At 42.6% G+C, this 26,744-nt stretch overlaps 1 protein-coding gene across 1 annotated transcript in view; it reads left to right on the forward strand.

Moving 5' to 3' along the window:
* Nucleotides 1-26,744, forward strand: part of LUZP1 (leucine zipper protein 1) — a 140,230-nt gene that overhangs the window by 94,227 nt on the left and 19,259 nt on the right. Inside the window, exons 3-4 of the mRNA XM_075336105.1 lie at nucleotides 20,889-23,953; nucleotides 24,309-24,482. Of these exons, the coding sequence (XP_075192220.1) occupies nucleotides 21,029-23,953; nucleotides 24,309-24,455 (3,072 nt within the window). The 5' untranslated portion in view covers nucleotides 20,889-21,028 and the 3' untranslated portion in view covers nucleotides 24,456-24,482. The remainder of the gene's footprint in view (nucleotides 1-20,888; nucleotides 23,954-24,308; nucleotides 24,483-26,744) is intronic.

Below are 26,744 nucleotides of genomic sequence, written 5' to 3' on the forward strand. Positions count from 1 at the left end.
GCTCTGCACACGCACACATATGGCTCTGTACCGCACACGCACACACATGGCTCTGCACCGTACACGCACACACATGGCTCTGCACCGTAAACGCACACACATGGCTCTGCACACGCACACATATGGCTCTGTACCGCACACGCACACATATGGCTCTGCACCGTACACGCACACATATGGCTCTGCACACGCACACATATGGCTCTGTACCGCACACGCACACATATGGTTCTGTACCGCACACGCACACATATGGCTCTGCACCGTACACGCACACACATGGCTCTGCACCGTACACGCACACACATGGCTCTGCATCGTACACGCACACACATGGCTCTGCACCATACACATATGGCTCTGTAGCGCACACGCACACATATGGCTCTGCACACGCACACACATGGCTCTGCACCGTAAACGCACACACATGGCTCTGCACACGCACACATATGGCTCTGTACCGCACACGCACACACATGGCTCTGCACCGTACACGCACACACATGGCTCTGCACACGCACACATATGGCTCTGCCAGCCCCCCCATCCCCATCCCCATAGGGAACACATGTGGAGTACATACTCACCTGTCCTCGGTCCCCGCCGCTCCTGCACGTTCGTGCGCTGTCTGTGCTCTGTTCAGCACAGTAGTGACGTCACCGCTGTGCTGCAGATTGCACAGACAGCGGGAGGGACAGTGATGAGAAGCAGCGCTGCACTGCTTCTCATCAGCACTTTCAAATGTACCGGCATCGGTGATCTATGATGCCGGTACATTTGAATGTGCGATCCTGGGCAGGGGGCCCGGTGCTGGAGCTGACACCACGGCAGCTGCCGCCAGGCCCCGCCCCCAGGTCACGGACCCCCACAGCAGTGCAGGGGGAGGTTACTGGAGGTGCGGGGGAATGTGTGGGAGGGTGCAGGGAAGGGGGCGGTGACTCCTCGCACTGTAGACACCCAGCAGGGAGGTGACATGCTGCTCCACATTTGCATGTCAACATGGCCCTGCCCATGTAGACGTGCAAAGACCGGAAGCAGCAAAATCGCGGCAGGAGCGGTCACATGACCGCTCTGAGCCGGGGGAGAGGGGCTGACAGCGGGGCAGGTAAGTGGTCTCTATCTACTTACCTGCCCCAATGTAGCCCAATAGGGAAATAAAAAAAAAAAGTCAAAGAAGCCGGATAACCCCTTTAAGTCTCATGAACATGTTGCGTATTTTTCTTTTGCAGATGTGAAGCAGTTACAAATAGAGATGGGTGAACCCGCAGATGTTCAGGTTCGGCTGGACTTTAAAAGGACCAGACTTGAGCCCGAACATCTGCCCGGACGCCGAACCCCCATATAAGTCTATGGAGACCACAACATTGTGCTGTAAACTGGTGGTAGAAAGGGCTAGGGGGGCTGCAAAGCAGGTCAGTTTATACTTACCGAGTCCCGCACGGCTATTGTACTACTTCTGGGTCTAATAATTAACTCTCATACATATTCACTGCTTCTCCCGCAAACCATCAGTATCGGAGTTTGTCATTGGTTGCAGTCAGACCACGCCCCCAACACGTGTGACAGCATTTGTAATTGGTTGAAATCACACACGCTGTCTGCGTCCCCATAGTGGTGTAAAAATAAATTAAATAAAATAAAAAATGGCATTGGGTCCTCCCATGTTGTGATACACAGCAGAGATACAGGCTGCAGCCTCTAGCCATGAGCTTATCTGTGTATCAAAGTAAGAGGAATCCTACGCGTCTTAATTTTATACAGTGTCATTTTCAGGATTTTATTTTGGATATTCTATCTCTCACTGTTAAATAATCTTACCCTTAAAATTATAGACTGTTCATGTCTGCAAACTTACAAAATCAGCAAGGGATCAAATAATTATTCCCCTCACTGTACTTTCAGACAACACTTCATTAACCCCTCAACGACTGCGGGTAGTATAGCGGTCATAATGTTACTGCCTGCAGTCTGCCACCGGCAGCATGCCGCGATCAGCGCACATCTCAGCTGATTTTCACAGCTGAGATGTGTGCCTGCTAGGCACGAGGAGAATCGTTATCTGCTTGTGCCGTTTAACCCCTTAAATGGCGCTGTCAATATGTGATAGCGCCAGTATAACGGCATCGGCGGTAAACTTTTACTTACTCCCCGCACCCCCGATACCGGAAGTCACGTGACGTGGTCACGTGACTTCCGATGGTTGTCATGGTAGCACAGGGTCATGTGATGACTCCTGTACCACACATGAATTACTTTCAGTTTCACTCGGCCCAGAGCCGAGTGAAGCAGAAAGAGAGCGTATCTGCTGTTTACAGCTGTATAGCTGTGATCAGCAGATAGGGCAGAGCGATCGGATTGTTGATCCATATAGCCCCCTAGAGGGACTAGTAGAATAAAAAAAAGTAATAAAAAAAAAGTTTAGAAAAATTAAAATAAAAACCTAAAAGTTAAAATCACCTCCCTTTCGCCCCATTGAAAATTAAGGGTTAAAAAAATATATATACACACATTTAGTATCGCCACGTTCAGAAACGCCCGATCTATCAAAATATAAAATCAATTCATCTGATCAGTAAATGGCGTAGCGTCATAAAAAAATTCCAAACGCCAAAATTAAGTTTGGGGGTTTTTTTTGTCGCCACAACTTTTGCGCAAAATGCAATAACAGGCGAACAAAACGTAGCATCTGTGCAAAAATGGTACTGTTAAAAACGTCAGCTTGAGACGCAAAAAATAAGCTGTCACTGATCCATAGATCCCGAAAAAATGAGAACGCTACGGGTCACGGAAAATGGCGTAAAACGTGCGCCACTTTTTTCGGTCCGTTTTTTTTTTTTTTTTTTTACCCCTTATATAAAAGTAAACCTATACATGTTTGGGGTCTACGAACTCGCATTGAGCTGAGGCATCACACCCACACATCAGTTTTACCATATAGTGAACACAGTGAATAAAATATCTCAAAAACAATAGTGCTATCGCACTTTTTTTTTTTTCAATTTTTCTGCATTTGTAATTTTTTTGCCATTCTCCAGTACACTATATGGTAACAGTTATCGTTTCATTTAAAAGTACAGGTCGTTCTGCAAAAAATGAGCCATCACATGACCTTATTGACTGAAAAATAAAAAAGTTAAGTCTCTCAGAAGAAGAATGGCGGAAAAAAAAAAAACGGAAAGCGAAAAATCGGCAGGTCGTGAAGGGGTTAATAGATGATGTGCTAAATGGGCAATCTCCAATTACTAAAAAGAAAAATGCTCTTTAAAGTGACTCTGTAACCAGGCTCCCAGTCCCTAAACTATTTTTATGCAGATGTAACCTTTGCAAAGACAAATCCAGCCGTCCCATTAACTAAAGTCCGTTACGGTGATCTTCATTGGAATCGATATGCAAATGAGGCTGAAGTGTATAAGCACTTCTTAAGGCTTTATCACTCCAGCTCTATACTCCCGCCCACTGCTGCCTTCTATTGCTTGACTGATAGCTCACAGGCTTGAAGTGATACAACAAAAGAACTGTCAGTCAAACAGGTCCAGGTAGAACTGGAGTGACAGAGGCTTGAAGTGCTTCCATGGTCCAAAGTTCGTTAGCTTCATTTACATATATCAAAAGCAGATTTCTCAGTAATAGTGGACTGACTAGCAACAGGTATGGCAAAACTTTTATTTGCAAGAGCTATGTACATAAGGGCTGAGGCTATTCAATACACGCAACAAAAACCTCTGTTTTCTCCAATGTAAGTTGCTATCCGCAGCAAGTGTAACCGGGTTCTAGCAGCAGAGACATCGAGACTCTTTACAGAGGAACAAAGCTTTTACCTGCTCCTGCTCTCCTGTCTGTTAAACGGCATATATGAAAGAAAGCTATCCAGATACAGGCATTTTTAGGTGTATTTTTTTGCTCACCTGATTGAGTGGTGAGGTAGCCCAACTCCTATAAAGGCGTGGTAGAATACCCAGCTGCGGCTGCTGGTTGGACGTTCCAACGTAAATATTAGAGATGAGTGAGCACTACCATGCTCCGGTACTCATCAAGAGCAGTTGGATGCGTGGATGGGTGCGACTTGAGTACAAGAGTATAATGGAAGTCATTGGGAAACTCGAGCATTTTTCCAAGAAATCTTCAAGACAAATGCTGGAGTTCTTCCCTAACTTCCATTATACTCGGGTGCTTGAGTCGCACCCATCTGCGCATCCAACTGCCCTTAATGAGTACTGGGCACCAGAGCATGGTAGTGCTCGCTCACCACTAGTAAATATCTAAAATAGGATAGAAAATGTGGATTGTGCTGTGCTGCTGGTTTAAATAAAATGTTCCAAAACCCTTTGAAGTGCAAATAGCATGAGGTTTAAACTCGATGCGTTTGGAAGTCCTGCTGACTTTTTCCTCAGGAGAAACACCGAATTCTGCATGTATAGGGGAAGAACATGGAGTTGGCCTTACAATTCAGCTCAGGCAAGCCATAAGGCAATGTGTGCCGAGAAGCAAGAGAATATAATTACCAGCATCTAGCACAACGCTGATATAGAAAAGCGCGACACTTAAAGGAGTGGAAGGAAAATTACAGAGTATGAGAATCCTGAAAGTTCCCGGAAACATGGCCTCTAAAATGTAAAGTAACAGAAATGTAAATTTCTAGATTACATGCTATTCACAAATGATAAATGTTAGAAATACTAAGTCTGTGTGGCGTTTCTGTAAAGAGAGAAAATGCTGGCAGTTCTCTGACTAGTTATTAAAAACAGGTTTGACTTCATGAATTCAATGTGTGATGCAAATCGTTAATATGTGAAATACCGTCATTCATCTCGTGCTCTGCCGAGGAAATACGGCTGCCAATCCCTGCCGTCCCGGAGAGGTTAGTGCGCTTGACCAGGTATTTGAGATTGCCCACTGACCTATCACAATGAGGAGCCCATCGCAAAAACCGGGGGAAGTAAGCCAAAGGCATATTGATAATGACCAAGAAAAGCACAGTTACTATTTGCATAAATGCCCACAAAATGGGCCGTGCCCAGTGCAATGCATAAGAAGTTAAAGCAAATCTATTGTCTGCTTGCTGTAGGTTCAAATACATGTGCGGATTGTTAATATAAAAGCCACAAGCCTATTGGCCCAATCTTCACTTCTAGATTATAGGGATAAAAATGCTATGCTGTGTAATTAGAAACATTTTTTTATAGAAATTAATACCAGCTCAAGGAAATTGTGCTAAAATTAGCCAGCATCTGTCTTGTCTCCTCCATCAAGAGCTGAAAGGGCTCATATATGTGAATCCTATAACCAGGACCCACATGTCTCATATATGTGAATCCTATAACCAGGACCCACATGTATTTTTGTTTTGTTTATATAGAATTAATGTGCGTTTTCTGGGGAAAGAAACACGGCGTACAATAAAATTGAAAGAAACAGTATTTATTGGTTAAATCAGTTTTTTATTATAACCCTGAACACCCCCACCCCATCCCTCCCCAAAACTATAAAAAAATTGAAATATTCACACATGCTACTAAAGTAGTTGCAATAGGTTGAGCGTTTCTGTAGCTTCATTGTCAGCTTTATGTGCTTGTCTTTTCCTGTTCTCCTTTAACCCCTTCACCCCTGACTGATTTATCAGTTTTTCATTTTGATTTTTTTTTTTTTGCTCCCCTTCTTCCGAGAGCTGTTCCTTTTTTTTTTTTTTTTTTTTTTTTTAATTTTTCATCAATCTTGCGGGCTTGTTTTGTGCAGGACAAGTTGTCCTTTTAAATGAAATTATAGGTTTTACCATATAGTGTACTGGAAAACGGCAGAAAAATTGCAAAAAAAAGGTATGTTTGTAGAACTGTTTGAGATATTTTATTCACCATGTTCCCTATATGGTAAAACTGATGTCTGAGCGATTCCTGAGGTCAGAACGAGTTCGTAGACACCAATTTTTCAAAACTTTTTTTTTTTTTTTTACTAGTCCCCCTAGGGGGCTATAAGAATCAGTAGTCTGATTTCTCATTTATTTCTGTTGATCACAGCTACACAGCTGTGATCACCAGAAACATTCACCTCTGTCACTGGCAGCATCCGGCCGAGTGAAACAGGAAGTTATTCCTGCTAGATACAGGAGTCATCACGTGACCCTGTGCTACCATGACAACCATCGGCTCACAGTGATCACGTAACTGCGATGCTGATGCAGCCGGGTAAGTGAAGATTTACCGCGGCGGGGATTTAAATGGCTGTCACATTTTGACGGTGCCATTTAGGGGTTTAACAGGCATGGATGGTACTCGGATTCACTCGAGACTGTGAGGTACACATGTCAGTTGTACAAATTAGCTGATATGTGCGCGGATCTCCACCGGCAGCAGGCGGGGTTTACACTATGACCGCCTAGGATGTAATTTTACTACCTGCGGTTGTTAAGGGGTTAATAGACCTGAATGGAGAGAGCTGCAAACCTGGGTCGGGAGGTCCCAGTTTGGGCGATGGGTTTGGGTGCTAAAAGTGGGATATTAGACATTTAATGAATATCCTGTTAACATGCTATAAATGTCTAACCACTCTATCATTCTGCTGGAGGCCAGGAGATGATGTCAACACTATCTATAGATATAGTCTTAACATCTTCTCTAGGTCTCCAGCAGAACATTATATATTTATCAAAACTTTCAAAAATACAAGTGTTAAGGTTAATTTTGGCTAATGAAAAAATAATGGAAGAACTAACAGAGTTAAATAGATGGGTAGAGTGCTCAAAAAGGGACTAACATGTAATCTCAACCCTATTTTAAAATGTGCAATTTTTATTAATATTCATTAAAATGTACCCACAAACAGCCACACAAACATAAATGAGAATGGATCACGATATCCTTGTAAATAACCAAGGAATTTTATATACACACTCACTTTAGGAAAGGGAAGGGAAACTAATATAGCCCTATGAGGGTAGTGTATCCCTACCTAACAACGGAGGGTATGACACCATAAGTTACCGGGCGCCCCCGTTCCACGTCGGCTCTCCCTCTCCCTGACCCTGATATAGGGATGGGATGGAAAGCCCTATAGTGGTGCTTGCATAGTACAATATATATGAGTTCCCAAATGGTAATACTCTTCCCTGTATTGTTTTCCTTAGATCAAGAAGGTATCAATTTACTGATCTACAACCATACAAATTTACAACCAGCAAAGGGTAATCAAACAGGGAAAATTTTATGGTCCATCAAAGTACAAAATAGTACCACCACCCCATGATTACAGTAAATGGATATAAAACTGACTCGAATGATTATAGAACCAATTCACACACAAGAATCAGAGAAATTCAGATAAAAGAATAAGTCTTTATTGAAACAAAGTAAAACCAGGGCAGGGGTGTAATTACATAACAGTGCAAAAGGTGGCGTGCATGAGCAGTGAGGAAAATCCTAATGTCCGGTTTAAATGTATAAACAATCAACTCACTATAGCCTCAAGGGAGCCCAGTACCAGGGATAAGCTAGATTGTGCACCCCATGGTGGGTAGTATCCCTCAAGGAACTAATATATGAAGAGAGGTATATCACCGGACAACATTTACACTCACCGCTGAAATGACGCCAGGTCCCGCCTACGCACGTTTCGGCGCTAGCCTTCGTCAGGGGGGCGTCGTACAATATATATGAGTTCCCAAATGGTAATACTCTTCCCTGTATTGTTTTCCTTAGATCAAGAAGGTATCAATTTACTGATCTACAACCAGCAATTCCTATTCATGATACTAGCACTGTACAAGACGTATAGACGTCTATTCCTAATAAATTATCTTTATGCAAGGTAGTGATCCATAAGAGTTATTTACAACCACATATGTTACAGGGTGGTATACCCCACAAGTATATTACAGTCACCTAGAGTCATATCACAAGGGGCTCAGATAATCTCCCCATTATACCCCAGGAGCTGAAAGAAAAATGGGATACAGACACCCCTGCAAATTACTGCAAAATAGACAAGGTTGCTCCAATCATATTCTATATAATATAGTATAACAGGGAGAAAAGATGAATTACTTCCCTGAGAAGCATGAATCCAGGCCTTCCAGGCCTCATGATGAATGAAAAATAATGGAAATGAACAAAAGAGGAATCTAAATCGATTTTAAAGAGGCTGTCCATTACTTTGACATTGATGGCCTATCCTTAGGATAGGTCATCAATTGTGAAGAACAGACATTCCCGCACCACTAGAACATTACCTTGCGGTGTAACGCACTTGCATGGAAAACAGCTCGGGCACCACACGATCCCGGCAAAGAGGTGCCCGTCCTGATAGAATGGCATATCCAAAAACAGTCCAGGAAAGGAAAAGACCGCACTCTCCAAATAAAAGCCAAACGATCTTCTTTATTCAAAATACGGTGCAGGGTAAAATGCAGGAGAGGAGCTAGGTGCAGGCTCCTTCACGGACGACAGCCGTTTCGCGTCTGATTGTACGGGGTTTGCGCTTTGACTAGTCATCAATGACTGATTCGCCGGGGTCCAACACTTCGCACCCCTGCCGATCAGCTGATCGCGGTCCCCATGCCGGAAATGCTCAGTTCCAGCGCTGCTCCATCTTCTGATAGCGGCCACGACCGGGTACTGCACATCTGCCGCCTATTGATTAGAATGGGAGGTGGATGTGCAGTTCCCAGCTGCTATCAGAAGACGGAGCAGTGCCAGAACTGAGCACTTCCGGACGCCTGCTGCCACCGTCAGGAGTGAAATCAGCTGATTGGCGGGGGTGCGGTGTGTCGGACCCCGACCAATCGGGCATTGATTACCTATCCTAAGGATAGGCCATCAATGTCAAAGTAGTGGACAACCCCTTTAATATTTGGTGTACCCACCAGTTGCCTTCAGAACAGCATCAATTCTTCTAGGAACACTTGCAAAAAAATCCCTATAGCAGCCTATGTGAAAAGTGAAAGATTTCTAATTTTTATTTTGAAAACAGATCTTTTGTGGAGAAATCCATCCTTGTCTTCATGTAATTCAAGACACATATTGATATTATTGAGATCCGATCTGATGCCTCCCCCATGGTATTGCACAATGAATAAGTATCTGCCTGTATTTCTCAGAATTTAGAACACCAAGAAATGGGCAACGTTTGGTACCATAGATGCATTAGTCCAAGGAAACTCCCTGACAGAAGTTTTGTCACTTATCCATGTTATGTAAATAAAAGCTTATAACCTGACTTTAAATTCATCCATTGGTTTTATAAATTACTCTTTTGAAAGCTGAAACCTTCCCAAATTTGGTTTAGGTTATGAAAATAAGTTTGCTGCACAGCTGAAATATTGATCATTAATAAACACAGAAAGGTCAGATTTTGGTAAGACAAAAGTTTTGTCGCCCACAGAAAGTATAGTGAAATTCAAACAAATAATTAACTTCTAATACAAAGATATGTTGCATAACATCGGTGAATGAAGTTGTGGTGTTGTTAGAGCCGTATTTAATATTTTGTGTGACTTCTGTACCGCAACGTGCTCGGCTGCAGCAGACCCGCTTGGATCCGGGCTCACTGGTGGGTGGCTCGAGCGTCTCTGGACCCGGGGGCCCTGTGGTCACTTCGATCTGAAAGGGGCTGGCGGTTTAGGGGACGTAGGTGTACGGCCCGAGCCGTGGTTACGTTTGTGACGCAACCCACGGGATGTGGTGAAGGTGGACACCACCGCTGCGGTTTATGGGGCACCTGGGGGAGATGTTACGCAGCAAGTTGTTAAGCCCTTTGTGGGTAGGGATAGTGGCCCCGGGGCCCGTTGGGGGTGTTTGGCGCGGTGCAGGGAGATGGGCGGCCGGAGGGCACTGGTGTACTCACGATTAGAAACACACACAAGTCTCTGGTAAACCAAGGTGATGGTGGTCGGTGAACGCTGCAATCTGGTCCCCCACCCGGGTAGTGGTCTCTGCCTTTCTCCTGCACCTGTTTGTGATGATGGACTACCTGCATTTGCAATACAGGAGTCCGCTCCACGGCTTGTAGATGTCAGAAGAGCCTTTTGCCCGCAGACACTGGCCCGTGGGATCTCTCTGCCGTGGCGGTGGCTTTCTATCCACCTCGTTGGGCTGTTGTCTTCAGTCGGGACTTTTGGTGGGAAAGGACCTATAGTCCTGGCCGCAATCACTTAATTAGCTAGCCCCCTGTAGCTTCTGAACCTAGCTTCAGGGTCTGAGTACCCCCCCTTTGAGCTCTGGTTTCCAGTCGGTTCCCCGGGTCGGTACTGGCGGGCCACTACCCTGTCCCTGTCCACCTCGGTTCCACCGAGCCGTCTTCCCGACTCCTGCAGGCAGAGGCCTCCGTATGCCTCCTAGCCAAAGGTGCTCGGGCTCCTACCCTGGCACCTGTCAGTTTGTTGCAGACCTGTCACACAGGCCTGCCTCCTCCACTGAACTCTCAAACTCCACTCTCAAAACTGATCTGACTGTGTTTTCCCTGCCTCAGGCTCTATCTGTGACTACCTGGCTGGTCCAGGGCGTCACACTTCCATGAGCTTGAAGGACTGCATCCATGCGGTTCAACAATGATTCATACAATTTATTGATGAAGTCATCAGGAATAGCAAAGAATGCAGTCTTACATGCCTCCCAGAGTTCATCTAGATTCTTTGGTTTTGTCTTCAATATTTCAGCGTTGCAGCAACTTCACACCGTGTGCAGAATTATTAGGCAAGTTGTATTTTAGAGGATTTTTTTTTATTGATCAACAACTATGTTCTCAATCAACCCAAAAGACTCATAAATATCAAAGCTTAATATTTTTGGAAGTTGGAGTGGGGTTTTTTTAGATTTGGCTTTTTTAGGAGGATATCTGTTTTTGCAGGTAACTATTACTGTGCAGGATTATTAGGCAACTTAATAAAAACCAAATATATTCCCATCTCACTTGTTTATTTTCACCAGGTAAACCAATATAACTGCACAAAATTTAGAAATACACATTTCTGACATGCAAAAACAAACCCCCCCCAAAAATTTGTGACCAATATAGCTACCTTTCTTTATGATGACACTCAACAGCCTACGATCCATAGATTCTGTCAGTTGCTTGATCTGTTTACGATCAACATTGCGTGCAGCAGCCACCACAGCCTCCCAGACACTGTTCCGAGAGGTGTACTGTTTTCCCTCCCTGTAGAGCTCACATTTTATGAGGGACCACAGGTTCTCTATGGGGTTCAGATCAGGTGAACAAGGGGGCCTTGACATTATTTTTTCATCTTTTAGACCTTTACTGGCCAGCCACGCTGTGCAGTAGTTGGATGCATGTGATGGAGCATTGTCCTGCATCAAAAACATGTTTTTCTTGAACGATACCGACTTCTTCCTGTACCACTGCTTGAGAAGTTGTCTTCCAAAAACTGGCAGTAGGTTTGGGAGTTGAGCTTGTATCCATCCTCAACCCGAAAAGGTCACACAAGTTCATCTTTTATACCAGCCCATACCAGTACCCCACCTCCACCTTGCTGGCGTCTGAGTCGGAGTGGAGCTCTCTACCCTTTATTCATCCAGCCTCTGGCCCATGCATCTGGCCCATCAAGAGTCACTCACATTTCATCAGTCCATAAAACCTTTGAAAAATCAGTCTTAAGATATTTCTTGACCCAGTCTTGACGTTTTATCTTATGTTTCTTGTTCAAAGGTGGTCGTTTTTCCTTACCTTGGCCATGTCTCTGAGTATGGCACACCTTGTGCGTTTTGATACTCAAGTAATATTGCAGCTCTGAAATATGGCAAAACTGGTGGCAAATGGCATCTTTGCAGCTTAATGCTTGATTTTCCTCAATTCATGGGCAGTTATTTTCGCTTTTTTTGCCCAACACGCTTCTTGCGACCCTGTTGGCTATTTGCCATGAAACACTTGATTGTTCGGTGATCACGCTTCAAAAGTTTGGCAATTTGAAGACTACATCTCACAATTTTGGACTTTTCAGTCAAATCTCTCTTCTGACCCATTTTGCCAAAGGGAAAGGAAGTTGCCTAATAAGTATGCACCCCTTATGTAGGGTGTTGATGTCATTACACCACTCCCCTCCTCATTACAGAGATGCACATTACCTGATTTACTTAATTGGTACTTGGCTCTCAAACCTATACAGCTAGGAGTGGGACAACATGTATAAAAAGTATCGTGAAAATACTTATTTGCCTAATAATTCTGCACACAGTGTATTTTCATAACCTAAACCAAATTTAAAGGAGATTCAGCTTTCAAAAGAGTAATTTATAAAACCAATGGATGAATTTTAAAGGCAGGTTATAAGCTTTTATTTACATAACATGGATAAGCGACAGAACTTCTGTCAGGGAGTGCAGTGCAGTAAATAAAATACACATTATGCTTACTTCTTGAAATTCAAAGATGTCCAGCATTGCCAACAGCTCAGTACTAGCATTAACCAGGGGGACCTAGCTATTCCTATATACTACTTCAGGGAACTGTAACCAGAAGTGTGCAGAAAAAAAGTGGTGCACTGGACTAATGAGTCAAAATGTGAAATATTTGTCCGTAACAAAAGGCAGTTCATTTGCTGAGGGGCTGGAGAGTGATACAATAATGAGTGTCATCAGGAAATAATGACACATGGTAAAGCTTCCTTGTGAGTTTGAGTTTGGATTTTAGTAAATAGAGTTTTGGATTTGGTCATGACTTAGGCCGGTTTCACACATCCGGCTTTTTGCCGTTTTGCCGGATCCGGCACTCTCCCATACAGACAATACAGTACAGTGACAGCGCTGTAACTTCCGGGTCACATGCGCCAGTCACATGACAGCATGTGACCGACGCTTGTTGCGCTGTCACTGTACTGTAGTCACTGTATGGGAGAGCGCCGGATCCGGCAAAACGGCAAAAAGCCGGATGTGTGAAACCGGCCTTATAGTGTCACCAATTCTGAAAAATACAGGCAGATACTCATCCATCATGTAATGACGTCAAGGAGGTGTCTTATTGGCTCCAAATTTATTTTGCAGCCAGACAACAACTCCAAACACACAGCTAATTTCATTACGTTTTCACGGACAGATTTATACAGATTAACACAAATTTGTGAACTATATTGGAGAATAAAAGGCCTTTTGTGTACATTGAAAAAGTCTTAGATCGTTGACTTCAGCTGAAAAATGGGAGCAAAAACAAAAGTGTTGCGCTTTATATTGTTGTTCAGTGTATTTTCAGCATAAAGCATATTGAGTCCTAGAACTAAACATTGTGCACCTACACTTTTTTTTCTCTGCAGCACATTATTCTGTGTACATGAGACATGCTGTCGAGTACAACGTCAGTCTACTGCACACAGAGCAATTATTCTGTGTCTTTTAGTGTGCTTTCACATCAGCGTTTTTTGTTTTTTTTTAACTGCGGCACAAATGGATTTTCTGCTGCAAAGCTGGATGCTTTACAAATGCGTTGTCAGTTCAATGCATTTGCAATGGAATCGTGGCTATATGCGGTCACATGCGGTTGCGTGCGGCACACACTGGATCCGTTGTGTTGTGGTATTTTACAGTGTTTCATAAACGCTACTTGTTGCGTTTTTGACCTTGGTCAAAATACTGCATCTTTCTCTCTCTCATTAGCCAGCATGCCACCCGGTCCAGGGCCACTGGAAGAGTTGGATACAGCGCCAGAAGATGGCGCTTCTATGAAAGCGCCATTTTCTGGGGCGGCTGCGGACTGACATTCGCAGCGGGTGGCCCCAGAAAGCTTGGGCCACCCTGCCCTATGGATTCCAATCCCCAGCTGCCTAGTTGTACCTGGCTGGACACAAAAATTGGGCAAAGCCCAAGTCGGGGTTTTTTTTTTTTGTTCTTCTTAATTATTTCATGAAATTCATGATACGGGTAGAAATGGGCAGCTGGGGGTTATGGGGCAAGCCCGTACCTGCCTGATGTGCTGTAACTCGCTAGCATACAAAAATATGGCGAAGCCCACGTCTTTTTTTTTTTTTTTCTACACCTATCGTTTTTGGGTTATGTTTTTTTTGTTTTTTTATTATATTTAAAAAAGAAAAAGAAAATAATAGACAAGGGCTTCGTCCATTGAGCAGCCGAGCATTTTACTGTTCACTCCTCCCTACTCCTGACCACACAGCCAGCAGAACAAGTAATCAGATCAGCTGGCTCCAGTGTCGGCCGATTACTTGTTCTGTGTCCGCTGCATCCATCGCAGCGTGTGTGGGCTGTGAGGTCAGCTGAGTTTGGCCGGCACTGGAGTCGACTGATCTGAACTCAGTTGACCTCATAGCCCGCACACGCTGCGTTGGATGCAGCGGGACACAGAACAAGTAATCGACTGACACTGGAGTCGGCTGATCTGATTACTTGTTCTGCTGGTATGAGATCAGGAGTTCAGCTGAGTTCAGATCAGCTGACTCCAGTGCCGGCCGAACTCAGCTGAATTCCACAGCCCGCACACGCTGCGATGGATGCAGGGGGACACAGAACAAGTAATCAGTTGATACTGGAGTCCTCAGCTGATCTGAACTCCCGACCCCATAGCCCGCACACGGTCACACGTGATCGGCAGCAGGCAGTGACTGCTGTTAACCTGCATCCGTCGCAGCGTGTGCAGGCTGTGAAATCAGGAGTTAAGCTGACTCCCTATCAGCGGACTCCAGTGCCGACCGATAAATTCTGCGTCCCGCTGCAGAAGGATCCGGTAAAATAACAATTGCAGTTGCATGCGTTGCACTTTCAATTCACAGGATCCGGTCATATGCAGTTTGCATTTTTTTACCGACTGGCAAAAAACCGCTGATGTGAAAGCATCCTTAGTGAGGTCGGCCTGTCTAAATGGGCAAATAAACAAGAGCTGATCAGCGTCTGTGTTTACTGACTGGTGGACGTTTAACAATCACCATTGGCCAGGGTGAGCTGTTAGACAATTGACACCGACTTCCCCCCCTGCCCCCATTTCCTAGGGCACTTGTTCCCAATCAGCGAGAGTAATGCTGGCGTCACACGGTATGATATATCGTGTGATATGTCGGCGGGGTCACGGAATTCGTGACGCACATCCGGCATCGTTAGAGATGTCGTACCGTGTGACACCTCCGAACGACTGTGAACGAGCAAAAATACTCACCTTATCGTTGCTTGTTGACACGTCGTTCGTTTTCAAAATGTCAGTCCTCCTTCTGTGTTCCGGTTGTTCACTGTTCCCGAGGCAGCACACATCGCTCCTTGTGACACAACGGGAACGATGAACTGCAGCTTACCTGCGACCCGCCGGCAATGCAGAAGGAAGGAGGTGGGCGGGATGTTACGTCCCGCTCATCTCCGCCCCTCCACTTCTATTGGCTGGCCGCTGTGACGCCGAACGTCCCTCCGCCTTCAGGAAGAGGATGTTCACCGCCCACAGCGACGTCGTCTGGGAGGTAATTGCGTGTGACGGGGGTTACCGACTTTGTATGCCACGGGCAACTAATTGCCCGTGACGCACAAACGACGGGGGCGGGTGCGATCGCACAATAGATCGTCCCGTGTGACGCCGGCATAAGTGTTGTCTAAGTCTCTGGGGAATAGGCCAGTATATAATTTGAATGCTGTAATAATCTATAGAATTTCTTTATGGTAGCTGAAATTAATGGGAGGTGACTGGTATACGTGATGCTGTACTGTATATGCACACAGTGCAGGAAGGAACTATGAGACCGATACATCAATCAGGTTGCACCAGAATACAGGAATAAAGATGTTGCACTTGTTGTTTCAATAATTTGCATAAGATGTAGTTGCGTGAAAAGAAATTTTAACTTCGGTCTTCATCACAGAGCAAACATTTTGAAAAGTGGACATTGCTTAGCTGTGTGGCCTAGTCACTGAGGGCATTAAGGAAATAACGACCACCCTGAGAACCTCATGAAGAGTTCCATGTAGAAAAACTACTTTGATGGAAACTGTTGACTAGGGTGAGAGTCCCAAATAGAAATATGATCGTAACCAATGAATCGCTAAGAAAAATATATATTCTTAGTTTCCCCTAGAGGGCCTTTATAAGACATTGAGGATGTGAGAACATGGGGGGGAAAGTCAGCAAATACAATAAAGTAGTATGAAGGTTAGGAAAAGAGTAAGGCTATGTGCCCATGGGACAACGTATCCTCGGATTTTGCCGTAGGTTTGTCCGCAGGTTTCACGCAGCTGCTCCCTGGAATCCGCAGCTATACATTGCTGCGGGATTCGAGCATTTTTGTTGCGATAAACCGGGACAAGTGCGGAAATACCTGCGGACGTCCCGCCCTCTATCTCCATATTGGAAAGGCGGGACATCCGCAGATATTTCCGCATGAATAATTGACATACAATTACGTGCGGCTGCGGGAAATCCGCAGCCGCGCATACCGCAGCATTGATACAGCACTCCCCAAATCCCATAGGATAACATGTCTGTACTTGGGTAAACCTGCGGATTTATCTGGAAAATCCAGATAAATCCCCGGGTTTTCTGTGGCAAATCTGCAGGTACATTGTCCCATGGGCACATAGCCTAAGAGACGAAAGAGCAAAAATGGGAATGAGAAAACAGAAAAGGAGGGCACATGTAGAGTATTTGGTGAGATTTTTTTTTTTTACCTCAGTACTTGTAAGCCAAAACCAGGAGTGGGTGAAAAATATACTAGCTGAATAGAAAAAAGGAAAGGTCCAGCACCAAAATTTTCTATAAAAAATTCTGTCTTCTTTGAGAAATCACATACATGATAAAATCAAATATGTCCCATGATGGGGACCTAAGGGGGGAGCCTTATTAGGTCCACATAATAGGACATATTTGATTTTATCATGTATGTGATTTCTCAATAAAGACAGATTTTTTTATGGAACATTTTGGTGCTGGACCTTTCCTTTTTTCTATTCAACTTGTGGTAGCCAGCCAGGTCCGCGCACCTGTGGGTCTGCAGAGCTTTCCTCCCACACCTGCTTTCTTTGGATTACATGAAAAATACAGAAGTGGTGCTTGTGTTTCTGTTATACTTTTCCTCTGATTGTTCCACTCCTGGTTTTGGCTTACACATAGTGAGAGAAAAATTGCTGAACGTGGCCTTCATCAACTCTACCTGCACTGTGGGCTCATTCACAATCGGGGGCGCCATACGTGACCAAGCTTATCGATTGTGCCATGAAATTTGTCTGTTGGGTCCTCAATTGCTATGAAGACTGGACATCTCCCTATCTTCTGTCTTCATCTTCTGACAAGATTAAGGGCTCAGAGGAGTTTCAATATTTTGGAATTATAGTTTGTGTTGCAGATATAAAGAATCTGAGAAGGTTCTCTTTTATGTCCCCTACAGTGCCAGGAAGAATTGATACTAAAGCAATTTGAGTTGAACCCTGTATCCTTTTCCTACTAATAATCTGAAAGATGGGAAAAAAAAAACCAAAATACCAAAGGGGCTTTCACTATCCCTCCATACATGCAATGTAGCGCCCCTCTGTGTTGCACAACACCAGAATCTATCAAAGGCCGGTGTCACACTTGCGATTGCCTCTCGTGTATGTCGCACGAGTCTCGCGGTACATCACCCGGCATGGACTCACACTCTCCTCACAGGAGCGTCTCAGGTGCATACAACCGACCTGCTCCTTTGAGGAGAGTGTGAGTCTGTGCCGGGTGATGCACCGTGAGTCTGTGCCGGGTGATCACAAGTGTGACATCGGCCAAACACAAAGGGGAAAATAAAATTGTTGAGCACCTATACCATCTAGTGAGAATTTTGTAGCCTTTCTCTTGTACACCACAAGCCATGGGTAATTTCTGTGAATATGAAGGCATTCTCCCAATGTCTGGGTCTTTGTTTCCAATGCGTCTTGTTTTTACCAAGCCTTTATAAGACCATACCATTTTAATAATTATTGATGTTTAGATGACCCCTTTAAGTGTAAAGGACTTAAAAACAAGCAGGTTTACAATTTTGATTTTATTAAAACCCCTCTCTATTCTCAAGGGCTCTCCAATTTTGTTTACTGCTGATTGTCTAGCTTACCAATCATCACTCCAGTCTAACAACATGTCCGCGCATGTGCAGTCCTTACAGGCTTTTTTCAATGGAACCCTCCAAGTATTGGTCTAAAACCAGCTGGAACACAGGATCTGGTTCACTTTACTGTCAATTGACCCTTCTGATGCTACTGCAGCATTGGGGAGTGCACAGTTCATGTCAGCAGCGTAAGGCTATGTGCCCACGTGTGCGTATTGCATGCCGTTACGCTGCATTCTGCACCGCAGTGTAACTGCATGCATCCTGCGTCACCAGCACAATCTATGAAGATTGTGCATAATCCATGCGCATGTTGCGTTTTAGAACGCAGCGTTTTGCATGCTGCCAAATCACTGTGTTCTAAAGAGCAACATGTCACTTATTCCGTGCGCTTTGTATGCAAGTCCCGCTCTGTCTATGGTGTGGGCTGCATCCAGAGCGCACACAATCGGCTTTTCATTACGCACTGCTTCTGCAGCGATTTGAAGCGCACATGTGCTGTTCAAATCGCTTCAGAAACTTCTGCGGGGACAACACAACGTGGGCACATAGCCTGACTTTCAGTCTTCAGGAGCATACTACCCTCTGCAAACTGGGTAGGGGAGAGGTGCTTTCCCAAAGATTAAACCTGAGAGCAGCCCTTTTAAAGGGAACCAGTTGCCTGTAAAATCATGGTGACAGGCTTCCTAGAATGGAAAAATGTTTCTGATAATACAGTGGATTTCTCAACTCTGACAGCCTTTACAATATAATCCATTGTTATTAAAATGGTAAAATGTTGTTTTGTGTTTTTTTTGCTAAATTTAAGTACTTTTAAGAATGTGGGTTTTTTTTGTTTTTTTTTTCCCTTTTTATCATTGTTTTTTATTGTTGGCACTCTTACGTAGATTATTGATAGGTCTGTTTTTGAGACAATCTGGAAAAATTATTTCTCAAAGCAAAGACCTAGCAGAAAAAGCAATCAAATATGAATGCCTCTCCAAAATTGTAAGCTTGAGCTATTTTCCCTTTTTTTTATCCTCTTCTCAGCACCAGTCTAAACAGATGGGTTTATGGTGTCATATAATTGCTGATTCAGGTCATACAGTCATCTGCTGTGTGTGCTTCAGAACTAAGAATTCTGATTACATGACAAAATGTTCACTTGCAGGCAGATATAAGTGTGTGCGGTGTGTGTGTGTGTGTGTGTGTGTGTGTGTATGCATATATACACTGACAAGCAAAAGGGTACCTATGCTTTGAACTTTTGACTTTCAGACTCCATATCTCACCATCCTCTTCAGCTTTCAGCCTGAGGCTATCTCATATGTAAATTTGCCTTGCAACTACTTTGCATATGATTTAGATATGCAGATGTTTGTCATGTTACTGCATTGTTACCATTCGCTTCTTAAAGTTTTAATTATTATTTTATTAGTATTTTGTAAATCCAGCTTTGGCTTTCAACACTGCGTCAATATTTTTGGGCATGCTCTCGAATAGATTCAAGCATGTCTTGACCAAAATATGATCAGGTCCCTTCTACATATTCCCAGTGTTGGTGCATACTGGTCTACTTACTCACTTGAGTATGTATACAGTTTGTTTTTGTTTTTTTTCAACTCTACCCACAAGTGTTCGATTGGATTGAGGTCTGGGGACTGTGGGGGCCAAGCCAGTACCTCTACTACATTGCCACTTAACCATTTATTTGCCAATCTCAGCCTATGCTTCGGCTTGTTGTCCTGCTGGAACACTCATCTTTTTCATTCCCATAGTACTTGTGTATCAAGTACCTCATCTTGTAAGATACTCACATATAGCTAAGCATTGATACCACCATCGATTCTGGTAAAGTATCCAATGCCTTTAACTGTGAAACAATACCATATCACCAGGCTTCCGCCACCAAACTTGACCATTTCTTTATTTTCTCAAACTATTGGCCCCTTTTCCCTTGTTTCTTTCAGACCCACTTGGTCCCATCAAAGCCTAGTAAATTGACTTTCATCTCATTACTCCAAATAACAAGTTTACAATCTTCTACTGTCCACGTTCTGTACATTTTTGCAAACTGGAGTCAACACTTCTTATGACTATGTTGAAGTTGAGGCTTCTTCACTTTTTCTTGCTCCACCATTCCAGACTTGTGTGCATCACACGGTGCTTGCATGGAGGACGTCTGTGCAAACCAATATGAACCACCTCTACTGCTGTGTTTGTCGCTCCAGAACTGATAGACCTTGTGATGAGCTAACTTATTGAATATGATCATTTGCCTGGACGTCCACCTCTTTGCTTTAGATGGTTGCCATTTTGTATTCTTCCAACTGTCAGGGCACTTGCATGATGCAATTTGGCAGGTTTTTCTTAAGGCCGAGAGACCACTATCGATGAGCTGAATGATGCGGTTTCTCTTTTCTTGGGAGATCTTCATGGCTTCTCTTCGATTCAAATCAGTGATCTTTCTCTTGGGAATCAACTTAATAACACAGTGCTATTAGGAATGTGAGAATAGGTTGAATTGGTAGTATACAATTTTATTTGCAATTCACAGCATATTGGTTTAAGCATGTTTCGTGAATAGTTTTTTATTTTGTATAGCATTCTAGTTTACTAGGCGTGTATAAATCCCTAAGTAGGAAACCCTTTCTATATACCCTATTGGGAATGTCATAGAGCTGCTTTTAGTACGCCCTTCCTCTCCACTGCAAAGAGTAGCTCCGACCATGGTGAGCTCGACACCATCATTTTACCAAGGTGTTTGTACATTTTAAAATGGGTCATATACTTATTTTAAAACATGAAACATGTGTACATCATAATCTGGATACCACATTTGAACACACTGTTATTGACTTATATATTTTAGTTCAAAATCAAATTTATATAAGTAATATATACTTTTGTATTGTAGGTTAAGATGGTCACTGGATGTCCTACAAAGTGTGCTCATCAAGAGGAAAAAGGATAATTTTGAAACTAGTAATATCTTCAGTAAATAATTGAACTTTTAAGGACTAGTGTCCCAGTTTTTTTGTGTGGTGGAAAAAAAAAATGGAGCATTCAAGTCGTCATTTACGTTTTAAACTACAAAGTCTTGGTCGACGTTTAGATGACTTGGAAGAAGCAACAAGAAATCTACAAAAAGCTGAAGATGAAGTCCTCGATCTCCAGGATAAAATTATACAGGCAGAGGGGAGTAATTCTAGCATGTTAGCAGAAGTAGAAGCTTTGCGAAAAAGAGTGCTTAAGATTGAGGGAAAAGATGAAGAAGTGAAGAAAGCAGAGGATTTATGTAGACTAATAAAAGAGAAACTGGAAAATGAGGAAAATATTACTCGAGAACTTAAACTGGAAATTGAAGAGCTCCAAAAAAGAATGGGTGAGCTTGAGAAACTAGAAGAGGCTTTTAACAAGAGCAAAAGTGACTGCACTCAACTAAGTCTTAGTTTGAATGAAGAAAAAAATATGTCTAAGAAGTTATCATCTGAACTGGAAATACTTAAAACCAGAGTTAAAGAACTGGAATTGTCTGAAAGCAAACTGGATAAAACTGAACAGTTTTTCACAACTGAGTTGGAGAAAATTAAGTCTTTGACCCTTAGTTTTGCTAATGAAAAGAAAATGTTGATAGAAAGAGAAAAGCAGAGTGAAAAAATAATTTTGGAACTTAAAGAACAATTGGAAATGAAGGAAAAAATCACAGGGGAGCGAAGTAGAAATGAATCCAATGATTTGGAGAGGTCCCCTGATCAGCATGTAGAGCATAACAAATTCAGAATTGAAGATGGTCTAACTTCTAATTCATTGCAAAGAGTTGGATTTGATTACATTAAGCAGTCAGAAATTCAGACAAGCAGCAACAATGAAAATGAGAAAAACAAGTACCAAGAAGACAATAAAATAAAAGAACTTAACCAAGAAATTGAAAAACTTAAGAATAGGCTAAAACACTATGAGGGGCTTGAGCAAGAATTAAAACATCTAAAAGAAAAACACAGTGAGCTACAAGAAAGTTATATTATTGAACAGAATAAAAACAAATTGATTACTGAAGAATTACAGATTTTACAAAAACAAACTAGTCCATATAAAGAAATTGAAAATGGGATTCTTGAAAGTGAAGACCTCTCACGAACTAAACTTAAAAGTGATAAAATAAAAAGTAAAGTTACATCTACTGAGTATCCCATTTCAAAATCTAGTTCACAAGATTTATCACCTCAACCACTGAAAACTGAAAGATCTAGAAATTTGGAATTTAAGAGACAGTTTTCAAACTCTAGTTCAAGCAGTAGAAAAACTTCAAAGTCCTATCTTATTGATACAACTGGAAATCTAAAGAAAGAGGAGAAGGTTGTGCCCTCCTATTTTTCAAGTAGTAAAGATTTCAGCATTATGCATAGTGATGCTAAGAAGATTAAAGACCAGCCATCAGTTTTAAGTCGATATCCACCTGCTGTTAAAGATCAAGCTCCACAAAAGTCCTGGAAAGGGTCTATATCAAAGCAGACAGACAGATCTATGAGGTTTTTTGGTGAAGATTATTCCATTAAACTGTCGCCAAATAAGGACATTTCAATGGAAAATGACGATATCGAAAAGGAAACTTCTGGTAACATTCCAAAGACTATAGTTGACACGGAGGAAACTATTTCAAAAGAGAATAGCTTGTTAACCTCAGCAATGCACTCAGAATTGAATAACCTCAGTCCAAAAGCTAGTGATGCTCCAACAAATGCAGATATTGTATTTGAATCAAAATTACAGATGAATGCAGGAGATATAGAAAAAAAGTCTTCTCATGATAGGCTGTCGCGATATGGAAGCATTTTAGATCGGGAGGATAGTATCACTAATGTTGAACAAAACCTGAAATCAACAGTTTCAGGTCATGAAGAAACCAATCCACAAACAAATCAGACCTCAAGTACGCACAGATCTTACTATAGTAAGGATAAACCAAGAACTAGAGCCTCAAAACCACAAATTCCTGAAAAACCTATTATTTTAGAAATGTCAGACCACAGAGATACTGAGAAAAGGACTAGGCTTTCAGGACTGCACACCAAGAGACAAACAAATTCTAGAGAGAGAGTCTTAAATCTGGATAGTACTAGGCATTCCTCTTTTGAAAATCACAGTTATTCCAGTCAAAAGGACACAGGCCGTTCTAGAAAAATATCTGATAGCTTAGATAACACAGAGACAAATTCTCACACTCCACCAAGATCATGCAGCCCACGGGAATCATTACAGTCAACTGTAGTTATTAAGCCTATTATAATTGAAAGAGATAATAAAGAAATTATGAGTGACTTCACAGCAAGGTCAAGCTCTGATGTAAACAGAACTTCTAACAAAGTGAGCAGTATAAAATTTTACCCATCTGAAACAATGTCTTCTCGTACAAGCACAGATGAGATCACAAGAGAAAGGCATACTTCCACAAGTAATATTAGACTGTCTGCAAATGATCAGCCACTGATAAAAAACAACACCAGTATCCCACTTGAAATCTCCTTAAACAAAGAGGACCTGATCTTAAAGGTGACAGATAAGGATACAGCTTGGAATCGTAGGGAAGTGAGGAAGAATATGGATCTTTCTTGGAAAAGTCATGAACTAAGAGGAACAAATAATTTTGAAAGTAAATATCTATCAAGTAGAAGCTCTTGGAGGAAAGGAGGTTTTGGTTCCACAGAGGAACTGGACAGACTTGGTAATGAAAAAGATGACTTGGATCCCAAGACTAGACGAAAATCATGTTTTGATGATGAAAATCCTTTAAGATCACGTACTAGTGATTCCTATTCAAGAAGTAGAGTTTCAACTTTAAACAGTTCTAGTGCTACACCAGAATTTATCTCTAAAAGGAGCCAAAGCAGTTTAAGTGCAACAGAGGTTCTATCAAGGCGAAACGCTCCAAGCAGATCTGTAACATCAGGACAAGCCTTTTGGACTCGTTCTAGTTTTGATGTAGGTATTCAGGGTTTTTTTTTCTATGTTTAGTAGGATTTGTCATAGAAAATACATTAGCAAAACATTTCTGCTTTACTACATTGATTTAACGTTTGAGATGGACAAAGTGTTTTTCCTGATTTGCAGTCTCCAGTTTGTAGAATGTGTACAGTGTACACATGCACCCATCTCCTCTGGTATGCAGTGATGTCCTCATATTCTGTGATTTCTTTTAACATATAAGATATAATTGACCACCCTTTGTTTGGTATGGCCTATATGCCTAGTCTGTGTGGCTCATGAATATTTACCACATTTTCTTTTTCTACCCTTTTTTTAATTATTTTATCATTGCTTTCTTATTTTCATCCAGGTTGATGATAATTTCAATTCTAGAAGAAAATATTCAAGTGAAAATTTGTATAGAACAGACTCTACGGGATGGAAGCAAAATCCAAGTATAAACCAGAGGCATCAAAAGAGCATGGTGGAGGAACGGATCCGTCAGTTAGAGCAATAAGTTGTCGACACTTGAGCAAATTAGAAGGTACAAACTTTGTATACAATTCCAACTCCATGAATATTTGATTATCCTTTAACAGTGTAGCAAAACAAAAGTCTAAAGGGAAACTATCATCAAAAAATGACCCATTGTAAAAAAAAAAAAATGATTTTGGCATTTCGAATTTTTTTTTTCCCTGTATTACGGTTTACCGTTTGAGTTCATCTATTAATTTTTATCAGAAAAATGCAAAGTGAATGAACAAAAAAGAAATCTAAACCAAATCAGTATTGGGTGTCGCCACCTTTTTGCCTTCAAAAACTGCATGCAAGTGTTATTACAAGAATAAATGCTGTTCTGAAGTGACTGTAGGGAGATTGTTCAAAATGTCTTGAACTAACCACATATTCTCCATGGATGTAGGAATTCTTCTATCTCTTCGTGTACTCTCTCACACAGACAATTATGCTGAGATCAGGTCTCTGTGGAGCCGAATCCTCACTTCTAGGACTCCTTGTTCCTTACACTGAAGATGGTTCTTATTTACATTGGCTGTATATTTGGGGTTGTTGTCCTGCTGCAGAATAAATTTTGAGCAAATCAGATTCTTCCGTAATGGTATTGCATGACGGATAAGGATCTATTTGTAGTTCTCAGCATTGAGAACACCATTGATCTTAACTTAAATTAAGATTCCCACCCCCATTTGCTGAAATGCAGTCCACATCATGCAAGGACTCCACCATGCTTCACTGTTGCCTGCAGACACTCATTATTGTACTGCTCTTCAGCCCTTTGGTGAACAAACTGCCTTATGTTTCAATCATATATTTTACCTTTTGAGTCACCAGAGCACCTACTGCTATTTTTTGCACGCCAGTTCTTATGTTTTCATCCATAATTGAGTAACTTGGCCTTGTTTCTTACATACAGAGTTGCATAGATTGAAAAAAAGACTTAGGTCCATAAAGTTCATTCTTTCTCCACCAGTTATAGATTCTCTATTGCTAGATTATTTATAACCCACAATGCCATTTGTTGTGAGAAAAACATCCAGCCCTTTTTTAAATGCAGTTCTAGTATTTGTAACAACTACCTGTTGCGGTAGGGTATTCCACAAAAACCTGTGTTAAAGGTGTAGATTTTGACCACAGTTCATCCATTGAGACCATTTTTGGACTGATTTCTCAGAACCAGTGGGACCTGGCTACACCCATCTACTATTCAGAGCTAATGGTCCTGAAGGACATCTTCTGATTTCAAGTGAGTGTAAACAGGTCTTTCATCCACTGTATTAGGCTTTGTGCTCACTGGAAAATGGAATTTTCTCAAGAACATTCCACAGGCATTGAAAGATTACCGCACCCGCGGTAAAAAAACGCGGCAAACCGCGCCTGAAAACCGCATGCGGTTTGCTGCGGTTTTACCGCGGTATTGTTCATGGTTTTGCTGCGTGCGGGTTGGTACATGTGCTTTATTGCATTCAATGCAATAAAGCACATTGAAAAAAAAAAAAAGTCATTTCATTCTGAGATAGATAGAAAAATAGACAGAAGAATAGATAGAGGGATAGATAGAGTCCCTGTGAGCACACGCTGCATTTCTCCCGAGCGGTAATGTGAGTTCACATTAAAGGCCATGGGAAATGCCCTGTGGTTACCTCTGCTGTCTCGTTGCAAGGCTGCATTCAGCTCTGTGTCAGTGTAAGTCGCGGCTGGATGCAAGCATCGCAGGACGTGGATTACGCCGGAGCTGTGTGTTTCGGGGGGGGGTTGGGGGGTTAATAAAATGGTGAACCAGAAGCTTTTTTGTATTTTATTTAAAATAAAGGATTTTTCGGTGTGTGTGTTTTTTCACTTTACTTACGGGTTGATCATGTCAGCTGTCTCATAGACGCTGCCATAATCAAGCCTGGACTTAGTGGCGGCGATCCGCCGCCATTAACTCCTTACATTACCTTGATTGCCACTGCATCACGGCAACAAGAAGAGCCGGGGACACTCCGGTACTGTCGCATAATGCATGCGACAGTCCCGGGGCAGCTGCGGCTGATATTCTCGGCTGCGGGAGGGGGGAGGGAGGCGGGGGACATTAACCCTGGCCCTCGCCCTCCCCAGCCTGAGAATATCGGGCCGCCGCTGTGTGCTTACCTCGACTGGAAGGTAAAAATACGGCGGAGCCCACGTGTTTTGTTTTCTATATTTCCGTTTGCTTTCTATGTGTATTCTATATGTCTGTGTTCTATGTCTGTGTCTGTGATGTCTGTGATGTGTGTGTGTGTGTGTGTTTACTCTGCTCCGCTTCCTC

Source organism: Anomaloglossus baeobatrachus, chromosome 2 (assembly GCF_048569485.1).
Source record: "Anomaloglossus baeobatrachus isolate aAnoBae1 chromosome 2, aAnoBae1.hap1, whole genome shotgun sequence".
Taxonomy (NCBI): domain Eukaryota; kingdom Metazoa; phylum Chordata; class Amphibia; order Anura; family Aromobatidae; genus Anomaloglossus; species Anomaloglossus baeobatrachus.